Genomic DNA, 12389 nt, shown 5'->3' on the forward strand with positions numbered 1-12389 from the left:
GGGACATCTGTGACCATCTTCCTTATTTTCCCTTTGGACTCCCTTCTGCCTATGCAATACTTAAAATATTGGATCAGAAACAAAAAAAAGCACAGAAGGTCCAGAAGAATTTTTTTAGGATGTACCATAATACAAATAGGCCTGTTGCTCCTCAGAGAATACATGACATAACCAGAACCATGTTTGGAGGTGAAAGACAATTTGCCTTTGCTAAGATCAACTGAAAAGCATAACTAAACACGTAGAAAGTTGAAAAGTCACACTGAGCTGACTCCAATATACAACTTACTCCAGTTTATAACCCGAGTGCTTTTTCTTTTTTAACCATCAATACACTTCTATACACACCCACGTATAGCAGACACATCACTGGACAATTTGCTTTTCTGCTGATGAGTCATTACAGAACTGAACACCAAAAAAATAAAGACTTGGCCTTATGCAAAGGCCAAGCTGAGAGATCTTCAGCAAAGTAGTGTGTAAGCAGATACCTAAGCTTCACATTTGCTATGAAAAAGATTTTGTGGTATTTGCAATGAAACAATTTATAACTGTGACTATGGATGGTATACATTTTAATATATACATACACAAATATATGAACACAAGTTGCTATAATACAGAATTACCATTTCACTCTAATTTCCCACAATAACAAAGTGGTGACTAAGATAGTTGTGCAAAGATCAAAAGAAACAAACTCAGACAAGCTTTAACAGCTCAATGTACATCTCTCAAAATACTGAAGCATCTCCAATATAATTAATCACTCAGTGCAAGAATTATAGGGCAGATGGAATAGAGTGCACATGATGAGTGTGTGAATATTCAAACCCTACCACTGCCAACAAAGCCCCACACTTTACAGGAAACCTGCAGCTCTCAATTATACAGTACAACACCACAATGTAAACACATTCTGCAATGAATTGCAAGATTTCCTACTTGGAAAAAAATTATTATTAATTGAACCTCTGTCAAAAAAGCCAATCTGGAATTCTAAGCACAGTGGATAAAATACTAAGAACTTTTAATAACTCCCATAAAATCAAGTTACTGGCAGTTTTTGTTGCATTCTGTATGCATGAACACAAGAGGAAAAGAACTGAGAAGAGTCAGCACGCTAGCCAATATTTAATTTTCTGGATTTTATTTTTTTCAAAAGAAATCCCAAAGCCCTCCACATTTATTCAGTGTTAAGTTTACATTCAATTTCTTTTAAGTCACTTAGGGTCAGTAGTTTAAAATATATACAAGCATTTGCCAAATCTTCAAAGTCTAACAGAACAGAAAACTATTCAGATTTTCCAGAAATCTGTACATACTGAAAAATAATTAGATAGGAGTATTGAAATGGTAAGGTATTGTTTGTTTTTTTATTTCTCTAGTCCCTCCTCCTTTTAGTCACATGTTTTTTATTCCCATTGGGAAGGTTTTAATATATTTTTTTTTTTTTTTTTTTATGGCCAGGTCATTTAATTTGGTTGTTTTTTTTTTTTCTTCTCCCAAGTTTGTTTCTAAATAACTCCAAAAATAGAAAGGGAAGTCATGGGGAGAAGGAAGGGTTCAAATACATAGAATAACTTTTCAAACTCACAGGCAGATTAACTTATAATTATTGCTTAAATAGATAAGGAACACTTTGAATGTCAGGTTTAATTGGAAGGTATATCTTTATACAAAAAGCAGTTTTTGCCAAGTACTAAAAAATTAACTGTATAAAATTTGCATAGTCTGTATTCACATCATTTAATTACTTTAATCTGAAAAAACATGCATTGCACATACTATTTATGATCTGCACATAAGAGAACCTAGGCCTTTTTCCTGTCATTTCTATTGAACAGCCAACAGAAAGCTTTTCACAAAAGCACATACTTTATATAATTTATTGCCCCAGTATATATAATTTATTGCCCCAGTATATAATGACTGGCTGCCTTTTAAAATTCAATAAATGGTTCATAACTTGCAGGTATACAAAAGAATTCCTGCTGCAAAGTGGAATGCAATTTTTCAGGAATGTTTCCCTTGTGTAGTAAAAAGTTCCCTTTCTTTTTTTTTTTTAAGCAAACAAACAAACAAACAAAAAACTACAACAAAAAAACAACTTAGGGGAAAAATAGAAGATAAAAAAGAAAAAAATCAAATTGCAAGTAACTGCCTAAAAATAAATTAAAATAATCCAGGCCACACAGTGGCCAGCATTTTTAGCATGGTTCAATCCTGCATCCCAAGCTCCAAATTTTCTTCTGTTCATCTTCTGCGTTAACCTGCTTCCACCCAAACCTCTCAAAGCTTTCAAGTCATGAAGATTTAAGAGTATGTTATAACTTATTCTTAACTTTATTTTTGGCAAAACTTCAACTACATCAGGTCTCACTTGTCCCTTTTCAACCCTTCTACCTACTAACACCCGTAGCAAGTGTACATCCACTACATTCCTCAAGTATCCAGATAACTAATGCTCACTAGCTTAAGTTTCTACCTACCAGCCCCATGCAAAGACTTACTACACTATGGCTACTGAAGAACATTTATCACCTCAGTGAGAGTAATCAAAACAGCTGGAATGCCCAACACATTAAGAAAAGTATTCAACTTAAATCTTATGAAAGTAAAACAGAGATACTAATGCAATTTTTTTTTTTTTCCAATGACACCATATATCACATCTACCATCTATAATCACAATTAAAACAGATTATTGACGTGATTTGAGAATCCGTACTCTTCAAAAGCATAACAGATAAAGAAAACATTCTAAATAAGTAATTCTTTGAACCATCAACAGATCTTAGCTTCCTCCAAGCTCTCCTTTGTTTTTTCAACTCCCCTTATGTCAGAAGCTGCAGCTTCCTAGCCTTGCCCAAGGTCTCCAGTGGTATTGTTTTGACCAGAAACAGGCAGCTTATGCTGTATTATTTCAAAACTCTTCTTAGGGTTGACCCATGCCAGCTGTTGTCAAAACACAAAATGCAAAATAAAACAGCCCAAATGTTGCTCTATGTTACCTTTCTCTACCCTGCTGACAGACCAAATGGAAAAAAAAATCCCAAACAAACAACAAAAAACCTCAACATGGTCTACATCGCATAACTTTTGTGTCTCTTAAGATGTGGAGCTGAACATGGAAAAGCTTACACAGAGGAAATGTATACATTAAATATATAGCTATGATATAGCAGTAGCTAAGGCAATTTTGTGGTTCCTTTCCTTCTCCATTGCCTTTAAACAAAATTCTTACTTGTAGCCATCCATGTTTCTTCTATTTTTGATATCACCAGCATGTCCTTGGTTCCACTGCTACCACACTCTCCTCTAAACGCATGAGAGCTCCTGACTAAGCGCCATGGGGTAAGATTTTTACAATAGTGACAAGACTGCAAAGCAGTGCCAAAGCCCTGCTAGTAAATAAACTTCCTATTCTTCTGGATAATATAGTACCCTTGACACCATGTACATTCCCAGAAAAATGCAGACCATTACAAGGCTTAGATTCAACTTTCCACATCAATGTCCATTCAATCACATGCTACTCTAGCTACTTAGGGCATTAGATACATATTTTATAATGTATCTGCAACATAGTCAGCTAATACCACTGCAAGAACCGTAACTTTTACTTCTGTAAGTAAAAATTTTTTGTTTACATGGAACATTATCTCACAGGATTATTGCATAATTTTAAGATGAAAAAAAAAAATCCCTCTTCAGTCCACTCAGAAGCCTTGGTTTTATAATCAAGACGGAGGAAAGTAATAATGGATCAAAATTTTACAAAAATAAAAGGCATTAGATGTTCTAAACCATGTTTTAGAAACTGAACCCCACTATTTACTTTTGTTTTCCATCATAGTAGACAATTTCTACATCACTACAGAGAGAGATGTGAAAACATTTCAAGGTATTCAATCAAACGTTGCTATCTGCTCACACGTGTAAAAAGCTTCGAGATCACAGTCCATCCAATTCATACTACCAGCGGTGATTATTTCTCAAATTTCCAAATCTGATTTTTATCTCCAGCATTACAAGTTCTCATTTGCACATCAGCGTGCCCCTCAGTTGTACGATAAGCAGTAAGGCACTTCCTCGAATGAGGATGATAAATAGTCCCATCTTCTTTGAAGTGCCAGATAATAATTTCTGGGATAGGAGATCCATCTTTTGGGCAGCTCCTCATACCTATGAAGTCTTCACGCTCAGGGACTTCAGCACATAGCTCAGTTACAGAGTTAAATCTAATCTCCTGATTTGATGTATATTCAAAAAATTGGTTGCCTCCCTGACCATGACAGCCAAAGAGAGAAAGGTGAGACCCGGTAGGATTATGTTCCTGTAAGACATAGTCAAGGCACTCTGAAGGTATTCCTGTGCTGCGGATAGCACCATGCCAGCCAGGACGATCTTCTGGTACATGCAACTCAGCAAATACATTTTTTAAATACCAGTGAAAACTCTTGCATTTCAAACGCTCCCTAAGAATCTTTCTTTCAGAAATGTCTCCGTAGTTTTCTTTCCTTGCTGAAGGATTTCTGTTGTAAAAGTGATCTTTGAACTCATCCATCCACACCTCAGCAGCACGTGCCGTGTTCTGAAGGAAATTTGGTCTAGCATAGGGCGCACGCTTTGGAAACACATGGCCCACGTGGGAGCACGGATGAATTTCCAACATGCCTCCACACTGCCAAACCCTAAAGGATAATTCTAAGTTCTCCCCTCCCCAAACATCCATTCCTGTATCATAGGTTCCCAGGTACTCAAAATACTTTTTGCTGACAGCAAACAAGCCACCAGCCATAGTTGGGGATCTGATTGGGTCGGTTTCTGACTTGCGCCTGAGACGTTCATGTTTAGGCACTGAGTGCCACTGGAACGTCAGCCGCCAGTCAAACCCCCCAATCATGGGCTCTGCTGTTTGCATGTAGTATTCAAATGTTTTCCAGTCAATGGTATCAATGACAGGACAAACAATAACAGTCTCATTCTCAGCAATCCTCTCGAGCAGTGGTTCCAGCCAGCCGGAAACACATTCACAGTGACAATCTAGGAATGTGAGAACATCACCGGTAGCAAAGGTAGCACCAATCAAGCGTGCACGAACCAAACCTTCTCGTTTGTTGGTTCTTATCAAGCGAACTCTTTTCAGACTGCTTATATATTTTTCGAGTTCAGCCTTCAAATACACTTTATCACTCAGGTCATCCACCAGTATAATTTCTTTCAGAAGCACCGAAGGTGATGTTTCAAGAACACTATGTATCGTCCGCAGCAGCGTTGACCAGGCTTCATTGTAGAAAGCAATTATAACAGATGTTGTGGGCAGTCTTCTGTAGTTGTAAGATTTAGCTTTACAACCACTCAGTCTATTATCTTCAATGTGCCGGTGGAGAGAAATTTTATCACTTAAATAAATATTTATTGCATACTTCTCAATCAGCTCTTCTTCCTGTTTCTGTTCCTCAGGACTCAGCTGGGGGCGAGAGGGTTTACCCCATTCTCCTGGAGCATAAGGATCAGGTGGGGGTTTGTCATAAACTGGACGAGCCACATCGACACCTTTTTCTGCCCCGTCAGAAAAGCGCCTCTCCCATTTCCCCTTAGTGATGCTCTTGCCGGTGAGGGAGGTACCGAAGGAAGAGACCGACAACTCGACCACAAAGCAAGCAATCATTAAGAAGCCGAGGAACATGCAGCTTTTGCGGATCCACGTCCATCTTCTCGCCAGACGAATCCTCATCTTTGATAGTTAAAAGCAGCTCCTTAGCAGAGAGGGGTCCGTGAAGTCCTGCCGGCTCTCCCCGCGCCGCCGGGGAGGATGAGGCTGCAGGCACTCCCAGCCTCGGGCTCGGGACGCCGGCAGAGTTTGCAGCCAGCCCTCCGTGGTGGGCCCGGTAGATTCCAGGGGGACCGCGGGGGAGAGGGGCAGCAGCGGAGGCACGGAGCACCCCTGCCCCTCCGGCCTCGGCGCTCCCCTCGCTTACTTCCTCCTCCTCCTCCTCTCTCTCCGCGGGACAAACCCCTCCTCCAGCCTTGTGGTTTGCTCAAAAAGTTGTCGCTTAAGGAAGGGGAAGAGACTCCTTAGCCCGCCCGAAGGCGCGGGAGCCTGCCCCGCCTCCGCGCCCGGACCTGCGCCCGGAACCGCCCGGCGGCTCCGGGGAGGGAAAGAGGGAGGAGGGAGCGGGCTGCCCCGCCCGGAAAGCAAACGGCGGCCGGCCCCGCACTCACCCATCCCCGCCGCGCTCGCGTTGAAGGCGACGCCCGTCACCGCCGCCGTGTGGCCGCGGAAAGGCCGGATCAGGACGGGGTCCTCCTGGGGAGAGGGTGCGCACCGTCAGGCTGCGGCGGGGGCGGCCGCGCCGGCCCTCCCCCGCCCCTGCGGCTGCTAACGCCCCGCGCGCGGCGGGAGCCAGCGCTGCCGGCGCCGGAGCGTTCCCACAGGCGGCGGCCGCGGCCGGGCAGCCCCCGGCACCAGGAGATGCCCGCCGGCCGCGGCTCGCCTGTCCGCCGTCCTGGCTGCCGCAGCCGCCGCCGGGGGCCGAGCCCTTACCAGCGGGGAGGCCATGGGCGGAGCGGGGGGGAGCGGCCCGCGAGAGCCCCGCGCTGCGGGCGCGGCCTGCCGAGCGCCGGATTCATCCGCCGCGCCAAGAGCGCGGAGCCCCGTCCGCCCATGCGCGGCCGCGCTGCGCGGGGCGGGGCCGCACGCGCGCCCGGGCGCGGGGCGCCCTTAAAGCCGCAGCGCCCCGCCCGCCCCGCTCGGCGGCTGGGGCCGCGACGGGAAGGGCGAAGCCCCCGAGTCTGCCTGGTGGTCGGCCACGGTGCCTTAGGGGCTGCGCTCTCAGTGCGGGGCGCGGCAGACATTGGTAGAATGCTCGGCTAGCGGAAAGTCTGGCCCATGTTACCTCGATTTTGTGACTTACAAGTTCATGCAGGGCAGCTGTGATTAAAACCTCAGACTGATTTTATATTAAGCTACCTTAGGCAGTTTGGCCTCTTGTCTTCTTTTTCTTCAGTTGTTTCCTGTTTTGGTCGGACTCTCTAGATTTCTAAATTGCCACTCACATCTGTATCATACAGAGTGCTCTTTTAACAGACTTTTAATGCTCTAACAAACTGCACCTACCTTAAAAATTAAGAAAGCCTATTGCTCCAATAACACCAAATTGTTTGTGTCAGTAGTGCTCTGAATGTTTCTCCAGCTTCATGGAAAGCTAGACGAGGGAACCAACCTGGCCGGAAAAGTACCGCTCCCATAGCATCGCCAGTAAAAGTAGAGTTGACAGCAATTAGCAGCAAGAATGGCTGTGATGTCAAAGCTGTCATTCGATACATGAGTGTTCCTGAAGAAGTAACTTATACTGCAATTACCCTTCCTTTCTCTTTTAAATGCAGTCTGCCTTTTACTAGTTGTTCTGATATTAAATTGTTACATCTACAGAATCAGGTCAGTAATTAGGCCAACATATAAGAATTGTCACTTATAGGACAGTTCCAAATAAATTGTGTTTAACCATGAAAGGCACAATTAAAATAATAACTTTGGAAGTGGTGGAAAAAGTACAATTATCTCAAGTGTATAAGGCAGTTTGATGAAAATCTACTAGCAGTCCTTACACTGAGATTATGTAGGCTGATAATTTCCCATTTTGACTTCACAATATGAAACCTTTTCAAAAATATAAGTGGTGGGACAAGACACATTGACTTTAACTTGGACCTAGAAAAAGCTACGGCTTTTTTTGCCGTTATTTGGTTTTGGTTTGGCTTTTTGGAGACGTTTTGCTTTAGTGTTTTGGTTTGGTTTTTTTTTTTTCCTTCTACACAGCTCATCCTCCCATCCTTTTCTTTTAGTGCCTCTGATTTACATCACAAAATAAAATGTAGCACTGAAAAAAGTTGGTAATGATAAGACTTTAATGTTCTGCACTCTACTCCACTGCAGAAGCAGTAAGTTAACTAGTTAAACTTAAATTGACTTCTTCACCATTACTAAAGTCTTCCAGCCTTTTTCACCTTTTTTCCCAACTATCTTCTTTCTGCCAGGTTTTTTTCAGCTGTGAATGATGTGTCTCATCAGGGAGACACCATTTACATTCTATCCCTCAGGTCTGCTACCAAACTTTGTGTGATATTAATTTATTCTGCATCTTCTCATCTCCTGAATGTAAGAAAGTACCATCTTTGCTGCTCTTACTGTGTGCTGCGTGTTTTTGGTATTTCTTGTACATTGTGTTTTCAAGTTTGGATCTGTTCTGGGAGTTGCTTAAAACCCACTGGTCAGAAACATGTTCCTTTTTTTAGAAACTTAGCTGAATGACAATTCCCAGTCCTACTGAATCCTTTTCCCTTTGCCTTCTTTAGAGCAGGTCAGTATATTTTACTAATTTTAGTATGCTAGCAATGTACTGGAATCTCTACCTGCCCACAAAATTCCTGGACTATAAATTGCCAGGTGATAGGCATAAAGCAAAGGCTGTGATTTCGGAGAGGAGAGTGGCATCCCTCTTTCTACAAATTGATAGATGTGTGTTTCTCAAATTGTAGGGCTTACAAAGTTAATCTGTTTCTTGCTGTTTCTCCTCACCTGAGAGTGCTTTGAGGACTCCCAAATGCTTGTAGGAAGCAAAGTATTCCTTTACTGCAGACATGTAATTAGCTATATGACTGTAGTTACAAAGCTGGCAGGTAATAGGTTTTATGATGATTATGTTCCCTTATTAGTATGTATAGGTTTTACTTTTTAAATTATTTTAAGATTATCATAATTTCCTAATAACACAATTATGAGTTGGCATTGTCTTTTTAAGGTTGTGATATGCAAGAGCAATTTACTGTAATAAGTTGTTGTGCACTGTGATGACAATGATAAATGATGCCTCAGAAAATATGTTCCAAGCATCATGTATCAGCAGGCTGCTGTTTCAGCACCTATGGAGTTGTTTTTTTCTCAGGCACCGCATTAAGGTAGTACATGTACAAACAAAAATTGTATCTAGAGAACACTTTATGATGGTAATTCCAGGCTTGTGCTGACCGCATGGTCACTGCAGGAAAAGAATTAGTAAAAGATGCGTAGAATTCAAGGACACATGGGCAGACATGATAACCTCAGTGCATGAATGCTGCAATGCACACATTAAGTACACTAAACACATATGGTTTCATAATAATAATTGATGTAAAACAATACATAAGCATAAGGGGCAAATATACCAGCAATATAGTAGCCCACCAAAAATTCTTTCATGTCTAAAATGAGGTATTTTATCTTAGTGTTAATCCTACTTTAAAATAAAAGTAAGAACCCCAACGGTAATTATGTGGCATCCTATTGGGAGCAGCTGTGTTGCAGCAGAGCAGTCCAGGCTGCCGAGAGGCCTCAGGAGGTCGTGCTCTGTCACTAGAGGGGAGTGTGAGATCTGCTTTGCCAGCGTGGTGTTACCCCACCGCCGGTATTCATCCATTATATGCCGGAAGAGAATGTAGTCCAAGGGCACAAAGATTTAATTGCAGGATGTCTTGCTGTCGTAGAACTATTATACCTTATGATCTTTCCAACATCTGATCCTACATTTTTTTTTTCTCCTCCATCAAAATGTTTGTGAAAATAAAATAAATATTAAATCTATGAGATAACTTGTGGAGTTATGTTGGTTTTTTGCCTCTCTTGAAATTTTCTTATCAAAATCCCATTAGAGTCTGTTTGCCAACAGCAGCAAGAGAAGGGAAAATAATATCAAGTAGGTACATAGCAATTTGAAATACAAGGATGATTTGGAAAACATATGATGTTACTTTTAGTCTAAGAAACATCCTGGGGTTCTGAGGGAATTGGCAATTGCAACAGCAGAGCCATGTTTCCATGATATTTGAAAAGTCTTGATAGACTGTGACTACCATTCAGGGACTAGAGTGACACTGCCTGTAACTATCTCAGGCACTCAGGAGGGAAGGGATTATCATACCCAGAACCTGGGAACTGCTGACCAGTCAGCCTCACCTTTGTGCCCAACAAGATGGTGGAGCAGATCCTGCTGGAAGTTATGTCAAAGCATATGAGGGGTGATTGTATGAAGGTGGTTAGAGACAGCTGACATGGCTTTGCCAAGAGCAAATCATGCCCAAATAACCTAGTGGCTGGCTATGATGGAGTGACTGCATCAGGGGACAAAGGAAAGGTAAGTGATGTCACTTCTGTAAAGCCTTTAGTACTGTCCCTTCCAATGCTTTTGCCTCTAAATTGTTTTGGATTTGGTGGATGGGCTGTTAAATGGCAAGGAATTGTATGACTGCAACTAAAGAGAGCTGAGTGGTATCCTCCCAGGGGTCTGTTTTGGGGCCTATAGTATATAATATATTAATGACATAGATAGTGGGATTGAGTGCACCTTCAGGAAGTTTATGGGTGTCACCAAGCTGAGTGGTTCAGTTGAATCAGGGGAAGGGATGCCATCCAGAGGACCTAAATAGGTGTGAGAAATTGGCATGTACAAACATCATGAAGTTTAAAATTGTTCTGCACCTGGCTTGAGGCAATGCCCAGTATCAATATACACTGAGGGAATGAATGGATGGAAAGCAGTGGAGAAGGTACTGGGAGTATCAATGAATGAGAAGCTGGACATCACCCAGCAATGTGTACTTCCAGCACAGAAAGCCAAATGTATCCTGGGCTGCATCAAAGGTAACATGACTACTGGATTGAGTGGGGTGACTCTCTCCCTCTGCTTTGCTCTCATGAGATCCCTCCTGGAGTTCTGTGTCCAACTCTAGGATACCCTACATAAGGAGGATATGGACCTGTTGGAGCAGGTCCAGAGGAGAGCCACAAAAATGATGAGTATTGAAGTAGATAGATGTTTTGAGATTTTTCTTTTTTCACTGTAGGGAATGTATTTTTACAGAAGGATAAATAAGAGAATTTATCTCTTATTACTGATGCCTGAAGGGAAACACGTGTGAAAGAAAACTGCATAATTCAAGACCAGCACTTTAAAACAAACAACCATCTGGATTAGAAGCTGAGAGAGACAATTAACTCTGTCAAAGAACCTAAAGTCATTAAAATTTGTATAAAAGTGGGTGTGTTATCCAAAGGTCCTTTTTTGTTTTTTCCTCTTAATTAGATACTTTTGTGTAAAAGATACATATCTTCTTAATGACTATGGGGATTAAATCCCTTAATGTTCCTCCCTTAGTACACAAACTGCACAATAAAAACACTGACAGAGTAATATGCAGCATGTGTTGAGCTGCATTTAAGTATTTTAGTGTTACCTTAAATGCCAGACTATAACTCTTGCTCTCTATAATATGTGTGCATTATTTGAATCTCAGAAAGTTTGCAGTCACTAATTGTTTTTTGGATAATTGAACAGGTTTTACTATGAAATTTTCTGGGATAATGCTATTATGGTGTTTTATATCAGTAGCATTGCTATGTGGATGGATACCCATATGCAATTCCAAATTTAAAGAACATCTTCCTTTTTTCCCCCCTAATGTTTTAATGGATGATCAATACCAGTAAGGTTTCGTGTGTTGCCAGTAACATGGGTATGTCGGTAAATACATTTTTATTTCAATGCACTTTCATCCAGCTTTTCTAAAAATAAGTAAAGCAGTTATTTTTTTCTAAATAGATATGTAGTATGCTGTCTCTTTGCCATACAATACCTGAAATTCTGTCATGTTGCGAATCATGGAATCAATACATGATTCCATGTGTTGGAATCAAGTTACTTTAGCAAATTGTTTGGTAATGTTCACTTAAAAATCAAAAACTATTCCTGTGTCTTACTGAATTCATGAGAGCTAGATCAGTTTTGGAAGGATTTAGTACAACATAGCAAATTTATTCATGCTTCAGAAAATGATATATAGAATGATTTAGGGCATCTTCACTTAGTACTTAGGATCATTTATCTGCTATAACGTGGATGTTAGCTGCAAAGGTGAACAATGAAAACTGGTGAATTGTATGGAGATGCCTAGTTTGGTGAAGTATCTCTTTTGGTATGTACTAGAAGGCATCATTTCACCTAAAGGAGAATGATCTAGGGAATAGAATAAACATGAACAAAGAATTTAAAATGAGAAATCTAACTAGAAAAATGAGCTCTTGATATCAGAGCTTGCCTAAATTTCCAGGAAAAAATGTAACTGCCCAAGTGGAACTATATTATGCACGTTTATAGGTAATTTTATCAAGTGGCCTTTAAAAAAAACCAACTCTTATAACTCTGAATTTTATTTATTTTCAGGAGTAAGTATTCCCTGGAAACACACTAGTAATTTCTTAGAGTACTGAAATAAGAATTGTGAGTTAGACATTAATCCTGTTTGTGATTTTTCTATAATCCTCCATAAAATGAGTTTCTTTAGAG

At 41.1% G+C, this 12389-nt stretch overlaps 2 protein-coding genes across 4 annotated transcripts in view; both read right to left on the reverse strand.

Moving 5' to 3' along the window:
• The window catches only part of POC1B (POC1 centriolar protein B), a 44776-nt gene extending 38121 nt beyond the window's left edge, over nt 1–6655 (reverse strand). For all 3 annotated transcript variants that reach the window (XM_021528014.3, XM_021528013.3, XM_085570218.1), the window contains exons 1-2: nt 6554–6655; nt 6232–6316 (exon numbers count right to left, since the gene is read on the reverse strand). In XM_021528014.3, the coding sequence (XP_021383689.2) occupies nt 6232–6316; nt 6554–6568 (100 nt within the window). In that variant the 5' untranslated portion in view covers nt 6569–6655. The remainder of the gene's footprint in view (nt 1–6231; nt 6317–6553) is intronic.
• Nucleotides 1134–6655, reverse strand: GALNT4 (polypeptide N-acetylgalactosaminyltransferase 4). Its single transcript, XM_085570217.1, has 3 exons — nt 6554–6655; nt 6232–6316; nt 1134–6061 (listed from the first exon to the last, which is right to left on the reverse strand). The coding sequence occupies exon 3, from the start codon at nt 5741–5743 to the stop codon at nt 3992–3994; it is 1752 nt and encodes a 583-aa protein (XP_085426343.1). The 5' UTR covers nt 5744–6061; nt 6232–6316; nt 6554–6655; the 3' UTR covers nt 1134–3991.
• Nucleotides 6656–12389: the final 5734 nt, after the last annotated feature.

The sequence above is a fragment of the Lonchura striata genome, chromosome 1A (genome assembly GCF_050655825.1).
Source record: "Lonchura striata isolate lonStrDom1 chromosome 1A, ASM5065582v1, whole genome shotgun sequence".
Taxonomy (NCBI): Eukaryota; Metazoa; Chordata; class Aves; order Passeriformes; family Estrildidae; genus Lonchura; species Lonchura striata.

Excerpts from the sequence above, each read along its gene's own strand:
- GALNT4 (XM_085570217.1), bottom strand. The coding sequence starts at position 5,743 with ATGAGGATTCGTCTGGCGAGAAGATGGACGTGGATCCGCAAAAGCTGC.